This window comes from Triturus cristatus, chromosome 10 (assembly GCF_964204655.1).
Source record: "Triturus cristatus chromosome 10, aTriCri1.1, whole genome shotgun sequence".
Classification (NCBI taxonomy): Eukaryota; Metazoa; Chordata; class Amphibia; order Caudata; family Salamandridae; genus Triturus; species Triturus cristatus.
In genome coordinates this window covers 1,059,591,895-1,059,619,767 of record NC_140593.1, presented here as the reverse complement: position 1 = coordinate 1,059,619,767, position 27,873 = coordinate 1,059,591,895, and the positions used below count along the sequence as shown (strand labels likewise).

General features: G+C 48.4%; 1 protein-coding gene across 2 annotated transcripts in view; it reads left to right on the top strand.

Moving 5' to 3' along the window:
- The window catches only part of SDK1 (sidekick cell adhesion molecule 1), a 2,285,003-nt gene that overhangs the window by 1,617,629 nt on the left and 639,501 nt on the right, over nucleotides 1-27,873 (top strand). For both annotated transcript variants that reach the window (XM_085629198.1, XM_085629197.1), the window contains one exon: nucleotides 17,177-17,275. In XM_085629198.1, the coding sequence (XP_085485324.1) occupies nucleotides 17,177-17,275 (99 nt within the window). The remainder of the gene's footprint in view (nucleotides 1-17,176; nucleotides 17,276-27,873) is intronic.

The window sequence follows — 27,873 nt, the reverse complement described above, 5'->3', positions numbered from 1 at the left end:
AGGAAATGCCCTTCTTGTGGTAATAAAATGGCACTGGCGGATCCACACTCGGTGTGTATTGTGTGTTTACCATCAAAACACGATCCTGACCAGTGTCCCCACTGCCAGAAGTTCTCAAAGCGCACTCTGAGGGACAGAGAGCGCATTAAACTGCATGCAAGACTGGAGAAGGAACGAAGCCGTCGTGAAGGCGAGCATTCCTCATCAAGACCACCTTCTTCAGCTACGCAAGTACAGAAACGGCGACATACCAGCCCCCCGGGCTCCAAAAAGACCAGGAGTCCAAGAGGTTCGCCGTCGACGTCGAGGATGCCGGCGAAAAGGCAGAGAACTTCGGCGTCGAGGGATTCATCCCACCATCAAGAGTCTCCGCTGCGCAAAAGTAAGTCGGCGTCGAGAGGCGGCCCTTCGGGCTCGAAGGCTGCTAGTCTGGTGACATCTGGACTGTCTCCGTCGACGTCGAGGCTTCCGTCGACGTCGAGACACTCTCCGCCACCCTCGAGGGGGTCGACGTCGAGAGATGCGGCGACGTACATTCCGCCGCGAGTGGGCCGGTCGCCGTCGATGGTTACCCCCACTCGGCGACATAGAAGGTCGACGTCGAGAGGAAGATCGACGTCAAGATCACCACATCGACGTCGAGAGAGGTCGACGTCGAAGTCGCCCAGTCGACGTCGAGAGAGGTCGACGGCGAAGTCGCCCAGTCGACGTCGAGAGAGGTCAAAGTCGCCCAGTCGACGTCGAGAGAGGTCGAAGTCGCTTGGTCGACGGCAGGAGAGGTCGACGTCGAAGTCGCCCAGTCGACGTCGAGAGAGGTCGACGTCGAAGACACGGCCGACGTCGAGGTCATCTAGCCGACGTCAGGTGCCAGAGAAGAGGAGATCGACGTCGAGGTCTCCGCGATCGGCGTCGAGACCGCCGTCGAGACCAGAACGGCATACCTCACACTTGCCGATGGTGACGCAGACGTCGTCGACGTCAAGGGGTTCGACGTCGAGGGCGAAAACTGGACCGCCCGCGGAGAGGTCCCCAGGAGAACAGTCATCATCTCCGGGACTGCACATCGTGCAAATATCTCCGGAAGGATCACCCGAGGCTCCAGAGCGGTTTGGACTGTCACCGCGCTGGTTACGAGATGTGGGCGCTGGCGCATGTCGGAGTCCGGGATCGGACTACTCCCGCATGTATTCCCCACCGCGCAGGAGTAAATCGCCTCCGAGGGATCCAAGGCCAATTTCACCACGCCGGTCTTGTTCCAGGGACCGTCGCACCGCGCCAAAACGTCCAAGATCTCCGTCCAAGCGCAGATCAGGATCAAGGGCTCACCATAGCGAACGTTCCCACAAGAGGCGACGCACCAGGTCGTCCACTGGGACTTCATCCACAAGATCCTCAGTCCGGGACTACTCTCCTACTTTTTCATCCACGCCTCCATCGCGAGTGTCCCCGGTGGATGACATTATAACTTTCTCGGACGTCCTGGGTAGAGGGGCGCAGAAGTTGAACATCGCACTGCACGTCCCTCAGGCACCCACTTCTGTGATCTTTGACACTTTACACCATCGGTCAGCTCCCAGACCTCTGCTCCCGTTGGTGCCAGGATTGTTAGAACCAGCGATGGCCACGTTCCTTACACCGGCTACAGCGGGCTCGGTCCCCTCGAGAATAGCAAAGAAGTACAAGGCTCCGACCGAGGACCCTTTATTCTTGAGGGCGGACCCGCCAGCGGATTCGGTGATAGTGGCGGCGGCCATGAAGTCTCACTCAGCCTCAGTATCTGCTTCTGTCCCCCCTGAGAAGGACAGCAAGCTGATGGACTCCTACGGCAGGAGAATGTGCAACACCTCTGCCTCGCACATGAAGGTCGCTAGCGCTTCAGCCCTGCTGGGGAGGTATGATCGTTCCCTATGGGATTCCCTGGCCAGATTCGTGGAGAAATTGCCTAGGGAGGACAGGCAGGACTTCACGGAGATCCTCCAGGAAGGCGGACTGGTGGCCAACCAAGTAATAAGCGCAGCGGCGGATGCATCAGACCTAGCCGCGCATGGCTACTCCCATGGCATCTGCTCCCGCCGTTCGGCCTGGCTCAGATTAACGGGCCTCAAACCAGATGCGCAGAAAAGAATTCTTAACCTGCCGTTTAATGGATCATCGCTATTTGGAGCTCATGCAGACGACCAAATGAGCAAGATGAAAACGGAATTGGACACCGTAAAGGCTGTGGGACTGGAAAAACGCAAAGAGTTCCGCAAGCGCTTTCGCCAGGGCGACAAACGTGCCTTTCACCAGCGCGTTCAAACGCCCCAATGGTCCTCTCAAAACCAACAGAGGTCCCAGTTCCAGCAAAGGGGCCGGGGCAGAGGAAGAGGAAATGCTAAACAGCAGCAGTCCTCTAACAAGCAACCTCCCAAACAGTGAAAACTTACTTCCTCCGAGCTCGTTCGCCACTCCGGTAGGAGGAAGTATCACCGCTCACCTGGCAGAGTGGAATGCAATTACAAACGACAGATGGGTGCTGAGTATTGTAGAGCGTGGCTACTTGCTGAGGTTCAAATCTCCCCCTCCGCAGGTACCCCCACGGAAACAGCCACTCCCTACCAGCCAAAACAAGCTTTTAAAGGACGAAGTTGCCACTCTCCTCTCCAAAAACGCCATAGAGGAAGTTCCAAACAGGCAGAGAAATCAGGGAGTGTATTCCCGGTATTTTCTTGTTCAGAAAAGAGGAGCGATCGGAGACTACAGACCCATCCTCGATCTCCGCCTACTCAACAGATTTCTCAGAAGAAAAAAATTCAGGATGCTAGCACTGCACCAGATCTTCCCACATCTACACCAGGGGGACTGGATGTGTGCCATCGACTTACAGGATGCATACTTCCACATTCCTGTCTCAGCGAAACATCGGAAGTTTCTCAGATTTCGCATCTTTCGCCAACATTATCAATACAAGGTCCTGCCATTCGGCCTCAAGTCCGCGCCACGAACATTCTCAAAGTGCATGGCGGTGGTGGCTGCATTTCTCCGCAAACGGAAGATATTCGTCTATCCCTATCTAGACGACTGGCTCTTAAAAAGTTCCACACCGGCTCGACTCCAGAGTCATCTCTCGTTCTGCCTAAACCTTCTACACTCGTTGGGCCTTCAGGTCAACTACAGGAAGTCGATCCTCAATCCAACTCAGCGGATCCACTACCTGGGCGCCTCTCTAGACTCCTCAAGCGCAAGCGTGTGTCCTTCGGAGGAGAGGTTATCCTCCATGCTGCAAAAAAGCCGCACGCTTCTCAGCACGGAATATCCCACAGCCAGACAAGTGTCATCTCTCCTGGGATCCATGGCCTCGTGCATCTACATCGTACCCAACGCACGTCTGCACATGCGTCCTCTGCAACAAGACCTAGAGGATCAGTGGTCGCAGAGGTCCGACCGCTGGGAAGATCACATTACCCTTCATCAAGCCGCCAAAGATTCCATCCGGTGGTGGATGAAGCGCTCCCATCTGCTTCACGGCGTCCCTTTCCATCAGGCGCCTCCGACACAGACAGTGGTCACAGACGCCTCTATGCAGGGCTGGGGGGCTCATATGGGCCGGCTTCAAGTACAAGGTCTCTGGTCCGCTACCAAACAGAGCTATCACATCAACTTCTTGGAGCTCCGAGCAGTCCATCTCGCTCTCAAGTCCCTGTACCCATCCCTGCAGACCGACTATGTTCAGGTTCAGACGGACAACACCACAACTATGTTCTATCTGAACAAGCAAGGAGGGACCAGATCACGGGTCCTGTCTCTGGAGGCCCAGTCAATCTGGAAATGGCTTCTGGCGAGAAACCTGACGATCGTCGCTGTTCACCTGCCAGGGACCCTGAACGTGCAGGCGGACGGCCTCAGCAGAGACTTCGTCGAAGCGCACGACTGGGTGCTCAACGAAGACGTCGCTCAAGACATCTTCCGCTTGTGGGGCTTACTGGACATCGATCTGTTCGCAGACGCGGACAACAAGAAATGCCCCGTCTTCGCCTCCAGGTTCCCTCAACGAGGGTCGCAGGGGAACGCGCTTTTGATCAGCTGGTCGAGGACATTGCTTTACGCTTTTCCTCCTCTCCCTCTCATCCCGGCTGTGATTCAGAAGTTCTACAGAGCCAGAACTCGGATGATCCTAATAGCACCGGAGTGGCCCCGGCAGTGGTGGTACCCAGATCTACTCCAACTGTCGGAGGTACCACAGAGGAGGTTGCCATGCCTGCCGAACTTGCTGACCAAGGACAAGGGGAGAGTGTTCCACCCCAATCTCCCCTCCCTCCGCTTGACGGCATGGCTCCTGAATTCATCCAGTACGGACATCTAGATCTTCCACCGGACTGTATGAGCATTCTTCGGGAGGCAAAGAGGCCCTCCACGAGGAAGTCGTATGGTTTTAAATGGAAAAGATTCTGCTTCTGGTGTAGAGATAACGCCCTTGATCCGATCCGGGGTCAAGAACAGGTTATTCTCCCCTACTTACTGTACTTGGCGAAGTCTGGGTTAAAGTACTCGTCCATCAGAGTGCACTTAGCTGCTATTACAGCCTATAGGAAGTCTCCTACCCAGACCTCATTCTTTCAGATGCCAGTGGTAAAGGATTTCTTAGAAGGGCTTAAGAAAGTTTACCCACCTGTGAGGTCTCCTTCCCCTTCCTGGGAACTGAACATCGTTCTCTCTAAGCTGATGGGAGCTCCTTTTGAGCCGATTCATAAGGCCTCCTTGCAACATTTGACCTGGAAGGCTGCCTTCTTAGTAGCCATCACTTCGGCCCGTAGGGTTAGTGAAATTCAGGCCCTTTGCTGCAAGGAACCTTACACTGTGTTTCATGCTAATAGGGTGGTGCTCCGTACTCATCCGAGCTTCCTGCCCAAGGTGGTTTCGGACTTCCATATTGTAGGAGAGTAGGGTCTGCTTTCTATGTTCACCCCCACTTTTTGCTTTTGCTTTACTGGTTTTCGACTTAGATGTGGCTGTGGGCCTGCTAATCAGACCCACAGCCCTGCTGTTCTCTCTCTAAATTAATACTATGTACTTTAGGTGCATAACCCATTTGGATAGGATCACCTTATTGGCCCCTGTACAGTGTACCCTAGGTACCCAGGGCATAGGTGTACCCTAGGCCTACCAGGGGCTGCAGCATGTATTATGCCACCCCTGGCCTGGCCTTCCATTTTGACACAACTGGCTGATCACTCAGCTGGGGCAAGGTCGTGTAATCACCCCTTGCTTAGGTGTAGTATTCTTATACCTAACTTACATATAGACACATGTGTACCTATCAGTCACTCCTATGGCAGGCCTTAACAATCCTGGAGGCAGAGTGCTTGGTAACATGTGAGATGGTGCTCTAGCATGAGCTGAGCCTGTCTGCAGCTTTCGGAACCATGTCCTTATAGCTGTTCTATGATATAGCCTACCATATACTCTTAAAGTGCCTTATAATCTTAGACGGTTATGGTAACTATGGTTTGGCTTTATCGAAACATGTCGTGTAAGGTGTCTAACACTGTGGAATAATACCCCCATGCCATTTCTGGACATGAGAATATTATTCCCCCCTTCTAGAGGGAAAGACATGTTAAAATCATACTTCAACTGTTAGCCTCTGACCAAAGCCTCAGCATCACAAAATGGATGCTGCTGCCACGACACAAGTCTGACCTCCTGCAGCTGGGAGTGATCCCAGCCAGGGAGGCCTGGACAATAGGTTTCCTGCTTGGGGAGGTGCTAGCACCTCCCCAGACAGCCTTTAGTGTATTGGGGCAGGGTGGGCTGAAAGGAATGAGACATGCCTGGGGCACACAAGGTGTTCCTTGCATAGTCCAGTTCAAACCGGCGCTGGGGCACTCCAGCCCCAGCTCTGGCGCGAAACTGGACAAAGGGAAGTGGGTGTAACCACCCCCTCCCAGGTCCCACCCATAAGGCGTGACCTAGCAGGTATCCCAGCTCCCCAGATTAGTATAAGAGTGGGAGTTGGGCCTCAAGACTTTAGATTATCCTGAACCTGCAAAACTGAACAGAAACTCTGGACCTTCGACATTCGACGAAAGAAGAAGACTGAAGAATCTCCCTTGTAGCCAAGGAGTGGCTACCCTGTGCAAACAGGCACCATCAAGAGACTACCCTTTGCTTTGCAACCGTTCTACGAGGAACCGACTGCAGAGCCCGACCAGAGCCTTGACTTCCAGACTTCTCCGACCCTCATCCACATCTGCAGCAGAGCTGAGATCCGTGGAGGCGACGAGCGACGTGGGACCGGCTACCTGGAAAAAGTGGCTAGTAACTTACAGCGCAGCTTCTGAGGTACCCTCGAAGTTGTGCACCGGGGATTGAGAAGCCCCAACCCCAAGCACCATCTGCACCGAAGATCAGCCCCCCACACTCCACGAGTCCTGCGTGGGGCCCTTCAGCATTTTCCTGCTTGCCGCGTCTGTCCGGTTGCTTGCCCGCTGGCTAGTGGCCTCTGTGACGACGCACCCTGAAATCTTCTGCGCTGGTTTGGCTCCTCCAGACTGGCTCCCGCTTCTCTGCAAAGAAGAAGCACCCCAGACCTTCCTGGTCTGCACCAGAAGCAAGTCCTTCGTTCTTCGTGGGTTCCGCTTGCCAAGGCTTGGTGAGTCCTAGTCCAACTTCGACGCCGCCGACAGCAAGAGCCTTCGTGGGACAGCTCGCCTCCTGGTCCTGGTCATCCTCGACGCTTCCTGGTCCTCCTGGCTGCAGCGACAAGCTTCACCTTCACCTGCAATCATCACGACATCGCCTGGTTCCTTCCTGGTTCCACGTGGTCACTGGCTAGTGACCTTGACTCTGTCCCTTCTGCTTGCAGGTTTCTTCTCTTCTAGATCCCAGCCTTGGGATCCACCGGACACTCTTCACTGACTGCCTGTCAGCATCTTTCTTCAGGCATCCATAGGAGTCGACGACGAAAACGACGCATCTTCACCCCTATGCACCCGCAGCCTGTGGGCTAGGTAACTTGGGTACTCCGGTGCTCATCAGGATAGTGACTATCCTAGTGTCTAGTTTTCAAGTCTCAACTTCCTAGCTACTCCGGAAGTGTCCTAAATCTACCGTTTTCTAAACTGTACTATTGCTATTGACTTTTACGCATTACGCGTGAGTGTTTCCACTCTGCACACGAATCCCGTGGGCCTCCCACTTCCTAACTAACGCTAGTGTAGTGTAGCCCCAGCGATTCCCTAGGCCTGGGCCTATTCTATTTCCGTGACAGTGGTTCTTATACCACTTACTTAGTATATGGTTTGCGTGGCCCCTAGGGCCTAACTGTATTACTTACCTGTGTGACTTAATGTATGCATAAATAAGACTGTGTTGTACTTACCTCTAATCTCATAAAGAGTGCTGAGGGTTTGCTTAGAATAAATACACTTTATTTTCTATATATATCTGTTGTGGTGTCCTTTCATTTGGTATTCAAGGGATTATATATGGTATCACAGCTGGCTTCACATGCCATTCAGAGTTTAGCCTAAGACTGCTCTTGTCCATGCTACCACTAGGATAGCTGGTCTATAAGGTTGACTTTACAACCAATCACCATAAGGGTATTTGGACTGATATAAGGTGTACACTATAACTAGTGACATCATACATCAGGCCAACTTCTCACACATATTAATCAGGTGATCACGTTGCCCACCTTCTTTCCTCAACCGACCACTCCCCCGGAGAGAGCCCTACACTCTCTTGACCTCCGGAGGGTTTTGAAATTCTATCTAGCCAAGACCCTTACTCTTAGAAAGTCAGACAGGCTCTTTGTTAACTATGGGCCCACGAATACCGGGCTGGCTGCATCCAAGACATCTATTTCAAGATGGATTGTCTCTTGTATAGCTTTGGCTTACCAACTATCCCACAAAGTTCTGCAGGGTAAACCTAGAGCACACTCTACTCGAGGGAAGGCTTCTACGGTAGCACTCCTTCGCAACGTTCCCATGTCTGAGATCTGTAAAGCGGCTACATGGCGCTCAGTCCATACTTTTACGCGCCATTACTGCCTAGATTCAGACGCGCAGGCCGACGCCCAGGTGGGGCAGGCTTCTCTGAGGAACCTGTTTGCATAACTGTAAATGCAAAATGTGTTTTGCTGTTTGTTTTTTAACTGTTTTTTGCTCGTCCGCGAGACTTTGGGTATGGGCTTGCTACTCTATTCATAGATTATGACTATTGATGAGTATCCCCTGGATGAGAAGGATTAGTTACTTACCTGTAATCCTAGTTCTCATCCAGGGGTATACTCATCAAAGTCATAAGCGACCCACCCACCTCCCCTGACGAGCAATGTTTTCTCTTTAAATAAGTGATGTATGGAAGGCAGATCTACTCAGGTGCGGAGGCACCGCCAAAAAGAACTGGCCCAACTGCCACCTGTAGTGCATCATGGGAGCAGGGGGTCACGGGCAGGCCTTAAAGGCACGGTCCCCCTACTCTAATGCCTTAAAGGCAGGGTGTCAGTTTTCTTGGTTTCTTGATACCCTACTGCAGCCTACTAGCGAATGCCTACAATTACATGTTGCTTTATGGCAATAAAGCAGTGCTGTGTTATAATTTGCCTGATGCTTCCTTTTTTCCTTACGGGTTACGGGGGCACTACTATGCAAAAATATGTAATTTACAGCATTGCCATGTTTTGAACATTATTAGGCTGCATTTATATGTTTTCACATATGTATATATATATGTATATATATGTATTTTCTATATGCTCCGGGATCCCGCACATGGGCGGGGATTATTCATAGATTATGACTTTGATGAGTATACCCCTGGATGAGAACTAGGATTACAGGTAAGTAACTAATCCTTCTCTTCCAGTATTCTATTTTGGCTTAGAGTAGAGCAAGTATCTATGTATTTGGAGTAAAAGGTTTCAAAGTATGTTATGTGTGTAAAATTCCATTTGAATTTATAGTCCTGAAAGTGGGGCCTGACACAAGATTCAAGATGGTGTATTTCGTTTTTAGGTGGAGCCTGGGCAGCGCATGCGCTGCTCTGCGAGGCATGCTGCCATGCTGTATTGAAATATGGACTTAAAACTCCGCCCACATTTTTCATTGGCTTGTGTCATTGTCCACTGTAAACTGTGGCTGCTAATTGGTCAAAAGGCTTAGTAGTCCCTCCTTAGTACCGCCTTGTCTCATTGTGTAACCTTCCAATGGTGACACCCTCTGTTACGTGTGTTGTTACACGGTAGGCTTTAATTACAGCCCCCGAGCACTATTTTCTCAAATAGCTTTGTCCTGCCTGCTGTTGCAGGCAGGACACGCTCTCTCCTAACGCTTTAAAAAAAAAATTATAGCAAGCATTTGCAATTCAATAGGTTGTGCATTTGCGAGAGTTTAAGCTATTGGCATTGTCATTTACAATTCCAAGAGTCCTATTGCATTGCAAATGCTTGTTCTTCTTCTTTCACTACTTGTCTTGATATAAAGCAATAGAATTATAATTCTTGCAGAAGGTTTGGGATTGATTGCTGTGGGTTGTCAAGAAAATCCTTCCCTTGTGTCTAACAATAGCAAACTCCTTAGTAACTTCTAAAATCTAAATGTACATCTGGTCTCCCCTCCCTTAAATGGGAATAATGTTAGCACACCTTTAAACTGTTCCTTACTTTTACGTTCCGCTTAATTATACCTAGACATTTTCCAGGACACCATTTACCTGGCTTGCCACACGCATGGACTCACACCCTGACTTGCTTTTCAGTTCTTGATAGAATATGTCCTTGACAGGATACAATTGTTTTGACGCATTTGAATTGCTCTTGTTAACAAAACAATTTTTTAAACACATATAAAATTGACATAAAATGAAAAATATCACAAAATTATCAATATTTTCCATTTGATGTTTACTTTTTGGCACAAAACTGCAGTATTTGAGGTTGAGAGAGGAAAATTCGTACTTCAGACAGACTGTCAGAGTAGCGGGAAGGGGCGAATAGTGCTGCAACTAAAGCACAGAAAAAAACTGTAGTGGTTTGGAATGGGTGAAGAGGCTCCAAAACACCATAATACACTTAAATATATATATTTAAAAGCAGAGGGTGAATGGGGAAAGGCGAATGTCTATGGGGTTGTTTGCTCAAATAAAGGGTATCGTAGAAAACACACCCACACTACTTTTTAAAATTGATTTAAAAAACCCTTAATGTTTCTTCACTCAGTATGGCAGCTTAGATCCATGTTGAGATGCTGTCAGAGATACTAGATTCACTCCTCTGTGCACTGACATTGTAATAAGAATCCTATGGTGGCAATTTCAATCACCCATAGAAGGAGATATAAGTAATACGTTGATGTAAGAGTTGATCATTCACCTGGGCATTGAAGTAGTAGTCAGTCACTTTCAGGAGGCATTCATTTCCGGGTCTCTCACTTTAGTCAGCTTGTATCTTCACCAAGTTCACAAAGTCTTTAAAGTTTTAATACACTTTGATCTGATTTGTGGAAGGAAAGTCACGCAGCTGTGCACACCACTGCTACCTGTGTGGAAACTCTGCGCAGCGCTCCCTTTAAAGGGAGTGATTACCTGGCGACTGTACTTTTTACCCTTAAGTAAAAAAAGGCACAGAACATTGGAGTGTTGTGAGCTCCGTTTAAGACAGTGGGATGGCTCAGGCCAATATTTGCTCTTATAGACCTCTCCGATGCTCCAACGTTTGCCTTTCTTTTTCTCCCTTTTAAGTTAGAACATTCTACCGTCAATGGATGGAATGTTCTAGTATCTTTATAGCTCTTCTGCTCTATTGACGGTTCTCTCCCTTCATGTAAATTCGGGTTCTGGGCCTTTTAGAACCAGTACAGCCTCCAGCACCAGTCTATACTGTAAGGCAGGGGAAGAAACCGAGATAAAAAAGAAAACAAAAGGTGTAAACTAGAATCCTAAAAAATCACTTAGGAATATCAACAAGTGCAAAGAAATGCTAAAATAATTGCACAGAAATACCCAGTTTAATTCCCCAATGAAGGAACACCTAGTTAAGAAAATCACATTTGCAAAACCAAAAAGTTAAAGAGTTTCTTTCTATATATTCAAGGTATGATGGTGCAAAATTTGAGAGAGCAGACGAACAAATTCCTGAAAGCTTGATGCTCTATTTTTTTATTACTAGTTGGTGTAGGAGTGGGAAAACTGTTCTGTTTTTGACTGTCCCTTTTTAGACACCTGCCAGATATTTCAGAATAAAAAACCCAGAGTTAAGTTTGCTCAAGATCACACACTATGTAAACGAACTTTTAACTCCAGGATTGTGACTTGAAACGGGGTCCCTCTAACTGTTTAGATTCAACATGCCCCACCCACCCTGATGTTTCCCATACATTTGGCTAGTTTTGGCCATATGACCTAAAGTAGCAAAGAAGATGCAGTCCAGGCCTTCCTAGAGTGATGTATTTAAAAAATTTAGAGGCAGGGTCACTAAACTTCGTTCTCCCTTCAGATCTGCATAAGCTTAAAAACAGAATGCAGAGAAGAAATGCGCTGAAAAGGTCCCAGAAACCCAGCAGGAGCCAAGAACTAAAGTGTTTATCCTCGGTTGGCACTAATACAAGACCCTTGATATGACCCAAAGACACTTAAATCAGCTGAGAATAAAAAAGACATAATTTCCAACTTCTAAGGCAGACAAGCATGCAGTACAGGGCTTCTCCAAAGAGTCCTTTCCCAGCACTGGCTTCTGTTAAAAAAGCCATTAGTGGGCTACGTATCCAGTGCCTGCAGGCTCCAGCCTTTCCTGTTAGACTAGAACCGGTCGTTAGCATTTTATATAGCCTGGATCTGAAACACGAGTTGCCTTATGTCGAGTGATATGAGAGCTGAAGGAAACGGCAACCGCATCAGAACAAGGAAGAAGCAGCAAATGCCTTTTAAGCCCATGTTTTGCCAATTGATGTCAGCAGAGCCAGAGGACAGAGCGCTTGGGCAAGGATCCAGGTGAGTGGAGGCGCACAGAATATTAACTAGGACAGCCCATCACTCCTGCGCTTGGGAAAGGAGAGAACAGCAAGCTGGAACACAAATTATGCGGCTTTATTCATTGAAGGTCAGACTTGAGGGGCAGTGGCATTATCTCGACAGTCATTCTAGTTTACTATTTAATTTCCCACATGGGCTTTGAATTATTTAAGTTCTACTTTGAGGCTGCTAGCCAAGCCTGTGGGTTAGATTACAGAAGGTGTCTGCCATATTTCAAATATGCAGACTTTCGGTGTAACATGGACTTTGTAAAATTTACGCCCTGGCCGTCCTTTTCCTATATGGTGATAGTGTAATCTTAAGGATTTCCGGGGCCCTGGGCAAGGAATATTTTGGGGCAAATTTGAATTTTATTACCTATTTTCTGCTAATTTATACCCACGTGATACCAAACAAAATTGATTTATCCTTTAACTTTAAAACAAAAACAGCTGAAAACAGTCTTTCCTGGGACGCCAAAATTCCTAAAAATGACACTAGCTAGTGAAAGTCAGAGGTAGAGAAGGGCAGAGAGAGGTTCTGATAGAGTGGAAGAAAGGACACTTCACCTGGGGGAACCTTGGGGAGTGGGGGCCACAGACAGTTGCCCACTTTGCCCATGCCTTAAAACGTACTGAACCAAGAAGGGTTAGTACATTAAGTGCGCAAATATCTGCACAACTATTTGGGTGTTCATAACTGCAGGGCCTAGGCTTTGGAGCATCAGATGAGAGCGTGCTAAGCTCTACAAAAGGGTGCTAAGGGTCTGACACCATCACTTTCCAAAAACAAGGACTGCATTGCACACATGGCCTCGGTAAGACTCATTGACTCTCTGGGTAGATGTCCAATGAAACTCATATGTAGAAACTGGTAATCAGATAAAGCCGACAGCAATCTCACTATAATCCCAGGGTCTATAGGTAGAAAATATATACAGTGTTAACCAAGCTCTGATATTTGTGGAGCTTTGAATGTAATTAGAATGAAAATATACAGAACCAGGGCTATACTGTATGGCATCAGCAATACAACAATACTGTGACCTCAGTCAACAGACTTTAGCGGGGCTTGGAACAGATGATGTGTGAAAATGGAAGATCACAATCTTCCATCTAGAAGGGGTTACCTTGTATCACAAGATATGGTTTAGGGTTTGCCTTAAAAGTTCGCGAACATCTAAATCAATGCTGAACCAAAAAAAAGATGGGCACGTCCATCTTATATTTCCAAAGTCAGGCAGTTGGACAGATGTCCAGTGATTCTCATAATTTCAGGTGATCAGCCCACGAGACTAAAGTAGAGTCCTGCTCCTCCTACAGGCCTCCGGGATAGCTTCCCAGAATCCTGCAGACTGCAGCTAAGAGGGAAGGAGACACTACTTCTTATTTGGGTTAGGCTTTGTGGGCAGCATCCACCCTCTGTTATGCAAACTCCACCCATAGTTCCAGCACAAATGTTCACATACAGCTAATTATAGTTGCCCCTGAAATATTTGTAGCCCAACTCAGGTGGTTGGGGATTCCTTTAATCCTGTTCCTCGATGACTGGCTGCTCAAAGCCGAGTTGGCACCCCACTAGTTGTAGGGGGCAGCTTACCAGTTGTATGACGTAAGTTTGTCTGTCAACATACCCAAGTCTCATCTAGCCCTCACACAACCGTCTGTTGTTCCAGCCCCAAAAGTTTGTCCCTGTTGTGTCTTCTGGCTATTTACATCTTCTTGGACATGCATGCATGCGAAAAGGCGAGGGCTCTCCAGTGGTGTCTCCTCAGCAGTGGTTTCAGCTTAAGGGAGAGTTGACGACAGCATTGTGATCTCCATGGATACTGCAGTGGACTTAGATAGGTGGTCGGCAGAGGGTAACTGGATTCAAAGGTCGTCTTTCTGTATCCTCCATCTGTGGAGCTGGTGGTGATAATACATTCACCCTCGGGCGGGGCGTGCATCTGGGGGATCTACAGATTAGATGCCTCTGATCTTCAGAGAAGTAGGCACTCCACATCAGCCTGCTGGAACTAAGGGCAATTTGGTTAGCACTCAAGGCCTTCCTCCCTTCCTTTCACAGTCTGTTCAGATCTTGATGGACAACATGACCCCAATGTGATACATAAATAAACAGAGAGAAGTGGGGTCTCACTTTCTTTGTTGGTAAGTGCTGAGGCTGTGTGCCTGAGCGCATCATAATGGAATGTGACTAATTGGTAATCATCTGGCCAGCTCTCTGAACACAAGGGCGATAGCCTCTGTCTGCATCATCTTGCCAGCTATGAGTGGCATCTCCATCCAGAGGCAGTTCAGGAAATCTTTGCCCATTGGGGGTATACCGCAGGTGGATCTCTTAGCCACACACGACAGTGCCTATTGCCAGATGTTTTGTGCTCCTCAGTATCCGTTGCATTGAGCCTTGAGAGAGGCGTTTGGTTGAAGTTTCTGCTTCACTTCACTTTTCCTCCCATACCCTTGATTCCTTGAGTTCTGCAGATTATTTCTCAGGTGGGGCTCAAGTCATTCTCAATACCCCAGTTTCCTGAGACTGATCGGTTATACAGACCTCCTACACCTCAAGTGCGTGCTCTTGTAGTCACAGCAGGGTGGGCATTTTCAATTGGTACATTGCAGCATTGCCAGATTTTCTATTCCTACCAGATCAGCTGTCTTTCTTCAAGTCACCTTTTGTGATTTAGATTTTTCAGCAGACCGATGAATGCTTCTTCAAACTCCTTTTATTGTGCCTCACTGAGTTTTGATCCTGGTTTTGACTTTCTTAACGGGTGCTGCTTTTGAGCCCCTCCACAGGTGTCAGTTATTGTCATTGGCTTTCAAGACCTTTTTTATGTTTGCTGTTCTATCGGCGTGATGGGTCATCGAGCTGCAGGCCTTGAGCGTTCATCTAATGTTCACATGCTTCTTCCTGGGCAAACATGCCCCTAGAACTAAAGTGGCTGCCAATCGCAAGGTGTTGATCAATCTATCACCATCTCCACCTTTTGTCCTCTCCCCACCCTACCAAAGAGGAGTATCAGTTGCACTGGCTGTAACCCAGGTGTGCCACAGTTATTACATAGACTTTACCAAAGAGATCATGTCAGATGACCGGCTCTTCATAGGTTGCTCAGACAGCAAGAGTAGCAAGGCAGTCTGGAAGAGAAATTTGGCGCACTGGATATTGTTGTGCATGAAAATCAGGGCCGGACTGGGAACCCAAGGCAGCCCTGTAACTTTTCTCCCTCTACTTAGCTGTACCTGCTGCCCATAACATCCCTTTTGTGGACAGAGCATTTGTCACCAGGTCAAAGGCCTTTTTTAATTGAAGATGTCTTGATGTCTGTTGGCTGTCACTTTTTATCTATCCTTCCATAGTAATACGCTGCCTGAAAATGCCTATTGCACCATGGTCCTTGCTTTGCCATTTTAGAAGTGGTTCCCTCCCTCGCACTGCATCTCTCTGTTGGGCAGGTTTTCCAATCTTTCTTGTGGAAGGATCCTGCGCGGCCTGTGTGAATACTGATAATTCCATGAGGCTGATTGAGTTCCTTGGAGCTGGTGTCTGTTGCAATTGGAGATATCCCTGCATTGTTGAAGAGGAGTCCCTTAAATGATTTAGTGCCCAGGAGTGTCTGACGTTGGTTTATGAGGGTGGATCTATTCCAGAATTTCAGGAAGCTCTCTGACTATGTACATCACTTCAACTTTGAATTATTCCTTGTAACTTGATCACATGTGAGCAGACTGAGAATCTGTCTGGGATCGATCCTTTAGAGATAAATGCTGATCACCCACTCAGGTGACCACCTCACACCAGGTCTTTACAGACACTTTATCCAGTCCTGAACTTTTCAGCTACAAATCATTAGTTCGGTGAAAGGAAATCAAGACTAGAACACCTACTAGATTGTGTTAGTCTCCCACACAAAAGTACAGCGTAGGAAATAGTGTCCGGAATGACCCGAAGGAAGGCGATCCGCCATGTTGTAGTTCAACGATAACAAGGAGCAGCTGCTCGTTACACAAGGTTACCAGAGGACTCCATGTCATCAGTGACCCCCAAGGTCCATTGTTGGGCTTTCCGTTTACAAATCACTCCTTACAGGTGTGTTAGCAGGGGCGGCTTCTCCATTAGGGCGAAGGAGCGTCGCCCCACTGCTTTCTCGCAGTGCGAGAAGCAGAAACATAAAATGGTATTTTACATTTTTTTGTAAATACCATTTTATGTTTCTCCTTATCCCACTGGGAGAAAGCTGAATGGTATGCCTGTGGTTGGGGGCAGGCGGGTGGGCGGGTCGGGGAGGAGTGGCTCTCCCAATGCTATGGGACCAGTCATGCGCACTCTGCATTTTCTGTGTGTAGGCTGCATGCAGCCTACATTAGGAAAATGGTCTCCCTACAGGCGCCCAGCTGGGCGCCGCCCGCACCACACACAACGCTGCCATTGCAGCGTTGTGATAGGCTATGTGGAGGGGAGGGAGGATGCCTGCTTCCTGTTCCTGCCGGAGGCAGAAGAACAGAAAAGCAGCAGGAAAATACGGGTGTCGGACCCGGCCAGGAGCGGAGGCGGCGCGGGACCCTGTAAGGTAAGATTTTATTTGTATTTTTTAAACACCGCTGCGACCCCCCCCACCCGCGAGTTATGCGAGCCGTGACTGTGTGTTAGTCCAGTTTGTTCCGTTGAAATGAACCACGACCATACCTCCCAAAATACATTAGGTTATTAAACCAAAGCCTACCCCTGACATGGAACCATCTGCCAAGCTTAACGTTTTGTAAGAACATGACCTTCAGCTCAAAATGATCTATTGCCTCCATGTCACTTGCAGTGCAGTGCAGTGCAGTGCTCCAATACTGGGTTTTTGTTTAACAACCTAATGCATCCTGGGAGTTGTAGTTCTGGTTCACATCCATTTGTCCAATTGAACTAGCGTGCCTTGTAAAAGAGTAACCCGGGACTGGAGCACTATGTTCTTAGCTATATGCGCATGGAGGGTTCTGTTTTTTGAGGAATATCGTTTGTGGTTTTGAAAGGATAGACTGATTGATTGACTGTCCTTACTACTAGCTTTACGGCGCGCTTTTGCTGTCGCTGCCGCATTGAGATGTGTCTGTTTCAGCCTTGGCAGGACTGCAGCGCCTCAATAAACAGTTAGCGGCCCAGGTGTTAACACATCTCCTCTTCTGACACACAGGGCCTGGAGCTGTAGGACATCTGAGCTTCACCGAGATTCTGGACACGTCCCTCAAGGTCAGCTGGCAGGAACCTGCAGAGAAAAACGGCATCATTACAGGCAAGCATCCGCGGATCTCCTTCTAAACACACTCACATGCGCATGGTGAAAATGAGAAAATAGATGGATAATGGGGCATTTAGGGACACGGAGCACGGGCAGTGCAAGTGCCTGGTTTCTCCCTGAGGATAATTGAAATGTCATTGGATGGTGTTTGAGACAGCACAGGTCCTATTACTGCCAGGCTGTAATTGTGACCATGGGGATGGGTGAGCAAGCATGGCCTATAGAAGTGAAGCTCCTGCAGCGGAGAATGTGTTGATCGCTTGCTTCTAACTTCTCCTCTGCTGTCTTATACGAAGCAATGACATGTTTTTAGATCGCCTTCGTACCTCACTGCTGTTTCTTAACGCTGTAAATAACAGGTACTACTATTACCCAATTTTCTATGGTACTCATTTTATCGACCTAGAAGGATGGACCTCTGGATCTGCTTTTCTGAGATTCTTACTAGTGACCTGCAGGTTAACCCATGATTCAGTGGTAAGTGTTCAACTCACCGAGCCAGAAAGCGAGCATTACACAACATAAACCTGTTTAGGTTGATTTATTTCTTTAAAGCATGCTGTACAATTGAATTGCTTCCAGGCGCTAGCTGGACCACAGCTGTAATATTGCAGATATATGTGACATTGAAACAACAGCATCAGGGCGGACTGGGCATTTATGCCACCGGGCATTTCCCCAGGGGACTGGAGCTGTTGGAAGACATATTGTAAGGTCGAAGGCCGCCACCTGTGTCGTTTTCTTCAGAACCCTGTGGGTTATTGCAGAGAGGACAGCGGGGGCAGAAGGGGAGAGAAGATGAGAAATGGTAAGAGAGAGAAGGGAGCAGAGCTGGTTTAAACAATTTTAACAGGGCTGCTTTTGGTTCCCAGTCCATTTCTGAACTGCGTAGTTAATTGCAGTAGTTGTCTTGGAACATATAATAATAATTACGGATGTCTTGAGAGCCATAAACAGCCCTGACAAGTTTTTCTGATCCATGCATGATGTACTGCTTCCGTCCAGGTTTCTTTTCTTAGAATTCTGGGATTTGTAGTATTTTTTATTCTATTTTAAAACAGGACTACAAGACTCAGAATTCAAAGGAAAACGCCTGGACTGGAACAGCTCATCACACATGGACTGTGGAAACTTGGCTGGGCTGTTTACTTTGCATAAAAGAGTAAGGTATAGTTCAGAACATTTCTGAGTGATACTAGGTTTAGAAAAGATGCACGTTGAGCTTGATTTTGAAGAGCATATGGGAAGAGGTATTGCAGATGTCTGTTTCAGATGCGGTGTTAGCAACACTCTCTGCTCTTGTTTCTGGGCCTTGGTATGAGTCACATGTTTTCTGTGGAGTGGAGAAGGCAGGGTGGTTGGTGTTTTTCCTCTTGGCATGTTGAGCCAGATCTTCCAATGCACTTGCAGGTTAAAACAGACTGTTTCGAAATGAACGCTTTTTAAATTGGTGTGCCACAGCGTCACATCTTTTTTAGACCAAATATGAGGTGGCCAGCAGCATTTTGAGCTTTTTGCAGTGTCTTGGTAGGGTATGTTGGGATGCCATCAAATAGGACCTTGCCAAAATCAAGGAGGAGACAATGGGTGAACCTTCAATTAGGTGGTGGTTTTCTTGCAAAATGGAAGAAAGTTTTATTAAGTAGTTTACATTGTAAGAGCGTGGCTCGAATTGCTGCTCAAGTTTGTCTTTTAAGGCTGAGCTGAACATCCCACGTGACTCCCAGATTTTTGATTTAATAGGGCACTCTGACAAGAGAGATGGGTATATGAAATCATTGAGTATTTATTTCCAAAAAGTGATGCTTTCCTGTCATTAGTGATAAGAAAAACTGTGACACTGAGCGGCCAAATTAATCTTTAAAGATTTCGGCCAGCCCAGTAAGCCTTTGTCCACTTTGTGAAACCCCCAGCCAGCCCCTTGCATGCGGGGATTTGAAGTGAGTTATAATGGGAAAGGGAAAGCTAAAACACAAAACAAGACCTCAATGCCCTTGATTGTAGGCTCAAAAAGCGAGAAATGGCTGATGCAATCACTCTTGGTACCTATGTTAGTACAGACCACATTCCACGATCTTACAAATATGTGTGTCATGGATTCAGTTAAGTTTCTATGTAGATCAATAATACAGTGGAAGTTAAAAACACCATGTTCTCGAAAGCTTTTTCCTGCTTTTTCAGTTTTCTGCCAGGCGACTATCTTTTTATTATACGTTTGACAATGGTGAAATAGTTTATAGTCCACCATTTGACCAGCACAGAATTAGGCGTGAAAACAGTTGTGTTGCTTTAAAACTGGTAAGCTATAGCCATGAATTAGTTTGATGTTAGAATACTTGTTTTTCGAGTGTGAGTCTCTGCAAGAGGCACCGTTTATTCCTACGCTCTTGCTCTCCAGCTCTCAGCTTGTGTGATCTGCGCCACCTCGGAGCAAAACTAGAAACTGTTACTATGGTTGCAAATGGAGTTTTGCACAGCTGGTGCCAGGCGTGTGAGCGCCCGTCATGCAGAGTAAGGTAAACAGTGCACTGTAGGATACACTGGATATTGTCATTAGGAAGAGCAGGCGAGTGGGGAATACACGTTCTTGGGAAGTGGGTACAGTACCGAGCACCCATCCAGTCAGTGAGGTTTACCGTCTAGGGGCTTTCCCTGCCCCATGTAGGGATGTCACCCTCTGACCTTCAAACTGTGGTACAAGGGACCTTGCGAGTGGTGAAAGCTTTCTACGGGACCTGCCGCCGGTTCCACTTCAATCCTGTTCCCTAGGTGAAAGAACGGCCATTACAAGCTAATAGGGTAACCCATAATGGCCAAAAGGACCTGCGCGCAATACGATACAAAAAACAATTGGTCCTATTGGCAAGGATACACAACAATACTCAGTATTGTATTTACATCAAACACAATTCGTATGCGAGAGAAAGAAAACACAATTGGACACTGTATCATGAAAACCAATTCAATACTTTATAATTTTTGACTGAAAAATTCATTTGCATACAATCAAATGCTGTTAGGTTGCTCTTAAAAGTGCATGAGACATTGCTCCAAGAAGTGCTCAAGTGAAGTGAAAGAAGTAGAAAAGATTAATCTAAAAGTTATAGACAACAGTGAGAACAATGTCATAGAACGGTGTCACTTAAGTAAGCCTGTCCAGGAAAGGGTTCAAGGGGCAATACAATAAAAATTGAAGACTGAACTGTTCATGACTTTGCGCATAGCTTGTCTCAAGGGAATAAAGTTTTCCTGGTCATAACAGTACGTTGATCAAATGCCTCCCCTAGTTTCAAGCCCCCTCTCACTTCCAACCCCTCCCATGCTTGCCTAAAACCTGCCAATCAAAGATGCAGTCAGTCAGAGGATGCAAAAAGGTAACGTTCAGGCGTGGACAGTCTGAAGGAGGGCCATGGGTTTGCTGGGAATGAAGGATGGGTCAATGTCGAAGTAGTTTAGTCTCTGGCCAAGTGTGTACTCTTAACTGCCAAAGTTAATGATGAAGGCCTCCAGGCTCGCCAATATGACCAGAGGGTCAGAGACCTTGAAATTGAAATCCTGCTGTAGCATGAGCCATTGGCAATACCAAAGATAAGGGTAAGTACACTGAAATGTTGGTAAGTCTTAAAATACAGCACTAGTGTTCTCACTTGTGGGCCTTTTGACTAGTAACAAAAATGGCAGAATTAACTTTTTCATCCTTTTTTATTTAACCCTTGTGAAGTCCTTGCAAATGAGTGCTTCCTGTTCTTCATCACTGGCAAAGTTTGGAGGGACAGCATCATCCACGAAGGAGGCGCACCTTGAACCTCTGGCCCAAAAGAATTATTAGCCCATTATCTCTTAAAACACAGTAGCCCCCTGGCTCCTGATGTATTTGTTGTGGTTGAGAATGACTTGCAGATCTGACAATCTTCCACATGGTGAGGGAACGATCAGTGGGTGGGATCTTCTAGGCAGATCTACAAGGTTGGCCCAGATAGAAGAGGATATGCTTCTTACATTCACCCACTTTTAATTGAAAATTAAGCTATAGCCTAAGGCATAAGCTGCCTCTCGCCGGAGCCCAGAGCCATAAAACCTCATATTTTTATTTATTTATACGTTTTATATAGTACTAACTAGACCCGAGGGTATCCGAACGCTATACATATAATGCGAGATCGTTTGATTGAAGTACATACATATATACAGACAAAGAAAATCGTTAGGCAGTCAAGCTAGTTTAACTATGCGGACATCAGAGCAGCATGAGTTAATGGCGTAAATGACCTAGTCGACAGCTGAAACAATCTGTCGACAGCCGCAACTATTCAAGTCAATCAATCAATCAATCAGGTGTTTGTTAAGCGCGACTACTCATCTGTAAGGGTCTCAAGGTGCTGGGGGGAGGCGGGGTTAGCAGGCTCCAGTCCATCAAGGAGGGGGTCTGTCGAAGAGCTAGGTTTTGAGGTTTCTTGCGAAGATGGGAAGTGATGTTGTCTGTCTGAGTTGGAGCGGCAGGGCGTTCCAGGCTCGGGCTGCGAGGAAGGATAAGGAGCGGCCTCCCGATCTGGTCTTTCTGGTGCAAGGGACCACAGCATAGGAGAGCTGGACAGATCGCAGGGTCCTTTGGGGTGCGTGGAATTTGAGTCGGCTGTTCAGGTATGCTGGTCCGGTGTCGTGGAGGGCCTTGTGGGCGTGGGTGAGCATCTTGAAGGTGACTCTAGCTTCGATGGGGAGTCAGTGGAGTGTGCGCAGGTGCTGGGAGATGTGGCAGTGTCTTGGCAGGTCGAGGACCAGTCTTCCGGCGGCGCTCTGGATGTTCTGTAGCTTGCGGGTGAGGTTTTTGTTTATTCCGGCGTAGAGTGCTTTGCCGTAGTCGAGTCTGCTGGTGACCAGGGCGTGAGTGAGGGTCTTTCTGTGTTCAAGGGAGATCTATTTGAAGGTCTTACGTAGGAGGCGAATTTTGGAAGCAGGAGGACGAGACGGAGTTGATCTGGCGGTCCATTTTGATCTCGGAGTCCAGGATGATTCCCAGGTTGCGTCGTGGTCCGTGGGGGTGGGTGGGCTTCCGAGGGCGGGGGGCCACCAGGTGTCATTCCATGCGTCGGGGTTTGGGCCCATAATGAGTACTTCTGTTTTGTTGGTGTTTAGTTGTAGGTAGCTGTTTTTCATCCATTTGGCGACGGCTTCATGCCTTCTCGAAAATTGTGTCTGGCGGTATTGGGTTAGTTGGATAGAGAGGATGAGTTGGGTGTCGTCTGCGTATGACACAATGTTGAGTACGTAGGTTCTGACGATGTGGGCGAGCGGAGCCATGTAGATGTTGAAGACTGTAGGGCTGAGGGTGGACCCCTGGGGGACTCCACAGGTGGTAGGTGAAGGGTCGGAGTGGAAAGGGGGGAGTCTGACCCGCTGCGTTCTGCCGGAGAGGAAGGAGCAGATCCAGTTGAAGGCCTTGTCTTGGATCCCTGTGTCGTGGAGTCTGTGTATTAGGGTGCGGTGAGAGACTGTGTCGAACGCCGCTGAGAGGTCGAGGAGGATGAGGGCTGCTGTTTCTCCTTTGCCCAGTAGGGTACGAATGTCGTCTGTTGCAGCGAGGAGGGCGGTTTCCGTACTGTGGTGTTTTCTGAAGCCAGATTGGAAGGAGTCGAGGATGTTGTGCTCTTCGATGAATGTGGCGAGTTGGCTGTTGATGGCTTTCTCAATGACTTTCGCTGGGAACGGGAGCAGGGAAATGGATCTGTAGTTTCTGAGGTTGGTGGGGTCCGCCGAGGGTTTCTTCAGGAGGGGGTTGACCTCGGTGTGTTTCCAGTCGTCGGGGAACGTGGCGGTTGCCAGGGAGCAGTTGATGGTGTGGCAGAGCATGGGTGCGATGGTGTCGGTGGCTCTGTTGAAAATGTAGTGGGGGCAGGGGTCCGTGGGGGCCCCAGAGTGGATTGACGTCATCGTCTTCAGTGTGTCTTCGGGGGTGAGGGCTGTCCAGTTGTCGATCGCTTGCTTCAGGGTGCCGGGGGTGGTTGGTGAGGGTTCAGTGTGTTGGTCGTCTTCGTCGAAGTTGTCGTAGATGCTCTTGATTTTGTGGTGGAAAAAGGTGCAGAGTTTGTCGCAGAGGTCTTGTGAGGGAGGGATGTCGGTGGACTCGCTGGTGGGTTGGGCGATCTCCTTGATGATGTTGAAGAGTTCTTTGCTGTTGTGTGCGTGTGTGCTTTTTTCCTCGTTTTTCTGATGAGTTGGTGGTGGGCGTTGCTGGCGGCTCTGAAGTTGTTGTAGGCTTCTGTGGATTTGGTGTTCCTCCAGGCCTTTACAGGGCGGTGGCAAGTGCATCTGGACTCTCGAATTTCAGTGGTAAACCATCTGGCTTTCTTGGCATTGGTGGTGTTGTTTTTCTTGAGGGGTGCTATGGTGTTGGCGCTGTTGGAGATCCATCTCTGCAGGGTTCGGGCTGCGGTGTTGGTGTCGTCGTTTTCCGCGATGGTTGGGGTGGAGGTGCTGAGTGATGAGGTTAGCTGGTCGTCGGTGATTTTGGTCCAGTTTCTTCGTGGGAGCAGGTGCAGGTGTCTGTGGATGGTGGGTGTTCTGAGGGTGAAGTGGCCACATCGATGGTCAGTCCATGGGAGTTCGGTGGTGTGACTGAAGGTGATGGAGTTACCTGTTGTGAAGAGGGGGTCGAGGGTGTGTCCTGCTGAGTGCATGGGTTCGGTCACTATCTGGTGGAGTCCAATGTTGTGGAGGTTGTCCAGGAGGGATGTGGTGCTGGTGCAGTTGGTTGTCGAGGTGGAAGTTGAGGTCTCCCAGTAGGTGTAGTTGATGGACGCAATGGCATGTGGGGAGATGATGTCCGTGATGGAGTTAGCGAAAAGTCTGCAGGGTCCAGGGGGACGGTAGATGAGGGTTCCTCGGAGGGTGGTGGTAGGGCTGGCCAGTATCTTGAAGTGATGATGTTCCATTAGGTCTGTGGGCTCATCGGGGAGTGTGCTCAGACGGAGGTTGAATTTGTGGATGATGGCGATTCCTCCTCCCAGGCAGGTGGGGCGGTCCTTCCTGGAGATCTTGTATCCTTGGGGAATGGCGATGGCGATGTCCGGTCCCGAGGTGGTGTTGGTCCATGTTTCGGTGAAGAACGCTACGTCCGGGGTGGTGCTGTCGAGGAGGTCCCAGATTTCGGTGGCGTGTTTGTGGAGGGATTGGACGTTGAGGAGGATGCATTGCAGGGTCTTCGGTTGGGTTGTGGTCTTGCGGGTGGGTTGCGCTGGGTCCGTGGTCTTGGCAGTGCTGCAGGTGTGCCGGCAGCGGTGACAGCTGAAGAGTCCGTGGGTGTCGGCTGGTGATGCTAGCTTGCAGTTGTTGTTGTGTCCTGGGTTGAGAGCGTGGAGTGCCGCTGGGTCGTAGCGTTGGCGTTGAGGAGGTCCAGGGTTCCTGGCGCTGGTCGCGGTAGGGTCGTGGACGGGCTTGCCTTTGGTGCGCCAGCAGCTCCCATTTAGTAGGGGGTCGGGGAGGGCTGGACAGCTGGGAGGCGGAAGCGGCGAGGGGAGCTGGATTGGGCCGGTCGCGTTGGTCGTGCTGGAGGGGAGGGGCCGCGGGGGCAGCATCAGCAGGGAAAACGGGCAGAAAAGGCAAAAAGAGAGGAAAGAGTGAAAATGAGGCAGTGAAAGGTGCAAGAAAAGTGGGGAAAGACACAGAAGGAGTGTGAGAGGGGAAGATTAAATCAGTGAAAAACGAGTGAAAACGGAGGAAAGACAGAGGAGTGAAAGGGGGAGATTGAAATCAGTAAAAAACGAGTGAAAACGGAGGAGAGACACAGAGGAAGAGTGAAAGGGGGAGATTGAAATCAGTAAAAAAACTGGAGAAAACGGAGGAAAGACACAGAAGGAGAGTAAAAGGGGCAAATTAAAATCAGTGAAAACCAAGTGAAAACGGAGAGAAAGAACTGAGCGAGAGAAAGGAGACAGAGGTCCACTGGACCACCAGGGATGAGGCGCAGGTAAAACCTGCGGGTGGAGGAGGGCCTCAAACACCAGCACTTGAGAGTGCAGGGGCGTGGGGGAAGGCTTCACTTGATGGTGGAGCTGCGAGGGGGGAGAGCAATTTCACTGACAATGGCTTGGGTGTGAGCTTTGGGAACATAGCTCGGTTTGTGTGCGTGTTGAAGTATTTGTTGAGCAGAAGGTATTTAAGGTCCCGTTTGAAGGAGGAAAAGTAGGGATTGCAGTGAAGATCTATAGGGAGTCCGTTCCAGGTCCTAGGTGCGTTTCCAGAGAATGAGCGAGTTTGAGAGGATTTCTTTTTCCGTTTGGGTGGTATGAGAAGAAGTGAGTTGGAGCTCTCAAAGTCCTGACTTTTTACTGCTTTCGAAAGTTTATACAATCTCCAGTGCACCAGCAGACAGTGTTACAGTGAGGCAGGGCTCTCTCCTAAGGACTGTGTTCCACAGTGAAGAACAGAAGAATGGGTCTTGTGTAGAGCTGCAGCTATTTACAAACCATGTCTTACGAAAAAGGAAAATGTAAAATTACCCAAAAGTGCAGATTGATTAGCATAACAAAATTGGGAGTTGACGTGTGGCAGTCATCCTGGGTAAAAGCAAGAATAAGTGTGAGGAATCTGAGACCTGACTAGAAGTATCGGCTCATTCAACGGCATATTAATGAAGCTGTATCTGTCCCCTAAAAAGATGTTCGGATTGCATTTTAGCTACTGTTTGCCTGTTCGGTCTGGGACTGTGATATATTTGATTTCTTGGTTGGGTGCCCTATGCTTTGCCAGTTTTCGGAAGAGGTTTGTTTGGAGAATCAAGACAGGAGCGAGAATTAACTTGAAACAAGAAGAGAGTAAATCTATTCAAGTCATTACTAGTAAAGGAAGGGACATCTAAAGTTAGAAGGATATTATGGATATTAAGAGTTTTAAGGGTGGGTAGAAACTTCTTTTTAACGAGTTGGAAATCTAAACAAAAAAAAGGTGTGCTCTAGTGATTACAGAATATCAAAAGACCAGAAGACCTGTATTATAAACGTAATAATAGGATTTTACGATTTTGGAACTATACATTTGTGTCTGCACATAATGTTTTGTTTCTGTTTGTGTTAGGGATTTGTTAAGCTTCTGTTTGTGTTGGTGCCATGTCGCTATCGTATCAAAGGCCGGCTCTGGGCAGGACAGAAGGTCTGCAGAGGTCAGCAAGTGCAACAGCTATGTTGGGAAGGTACACCAAATGGCTGTGGTAATTTTTGTTACACTTTGCTAAAAACATGCCAATTAGTGCCTTTCAGTGTCAAATCAGATAAGTGCAGCAGCTGAAGTGGCTGACTTCTCAACGGGGGAGGATGGTTGTCATGACGTTTGCAAGCATCACTTTTCTGAAATTGGGAGCCCATGCGAACATTGATGTGCATAACATGAAAGTAGAAGGCGCTCATAAAAGAGTAGTACTAAAAACAGACCGTATTTACTTGCAGTGCAGATGCTGAGGGCCAGGCCACGCCAAAAAGTGGGAGAATAAAGGGCCACCTCAAACGGGTGGGGGATTGATGCGGCTAATTTCCGGTGACCCCGCTCTACAGTTCATAAGAGCAAATTAAGAGAAACGTATTGATTCACAATAAAACTAAGATAAAAAGTCCTGAACCTGACCCTGAAATTTTAACTTAGGAAAAAGAGGGTTTTTTCTGGAGCCAGTAAAGCGAGTTGGGGTGGGGCCTGCACCTGCCCGACAGAGCGCATCCCCACAGAAGGTGCACCAAAATTACCCTGCTTGGAACAGCTTTGGTTGTCTATCAGTCCGCAGTTTAAACTGTTATTGTGTGTTACCTCAAAGCTCCCGCGTGGCTGTCTCTACCGGGCTGGGGTGCAAGATGGGGGCGAGGGCTGCTCGAGGCTACCTACCAAGTGTAAGTAAAGCACTTGCACTCAGGCTGGAGGCTGCTGCGTAGTGCACTTATTTCCTCTGGTACACAAACTATCCAGTGGCGTAATGCAAAATGATGGGGGCGTCCTGTGTAATTTTCATCCCTCCCCCCTTCATTGAGAACGCGAGTAAGGACCATTGGATACAGGGTTGCCACCACCCAGTTCAAGTGCATAAGTAACTGATGCTATGGACAGTGAGAGTCTCCCAATTTAATCTATGATGACCACCCCGCACACTAATCCAGTGAGTAAGGATATTAGTTTGGCAAACACATGTTTGCGATGGTGGGACTGGGATGAGATTGAACAAATATAGGGGCATATCAGCAACACCCGGCGATAATTATCACTCAGCGTTCTTAGTGTGAGGATAATTATCGCCGGGTAACAACGGGCCGGTCCGTCCACATCTACCCCAGCGGCATCCGCCTCAAAGCCCTCCTAGTCCGAGCTTTCAGGCCCATTCCACGCCAGTGGGAGGCAGAGTTCGCCATCACCTGCTCCACTGGCGCACCATCACATCGGACAGGTGGGTGCTGCAAATCGTCCGAAGGGGCTACTCCCTCCCCTTCGAGGCGACCCCTCCAGCCATGCCACCTCAGTGCCACCGAATTTCGGGGGATCACTTGCAACTTCTGCAGGAGGTAGTTACGGCCCTCTTGGCCAAGGGGGCCATCGAGCGCGTTCCTGGTACAGAAGTAGGT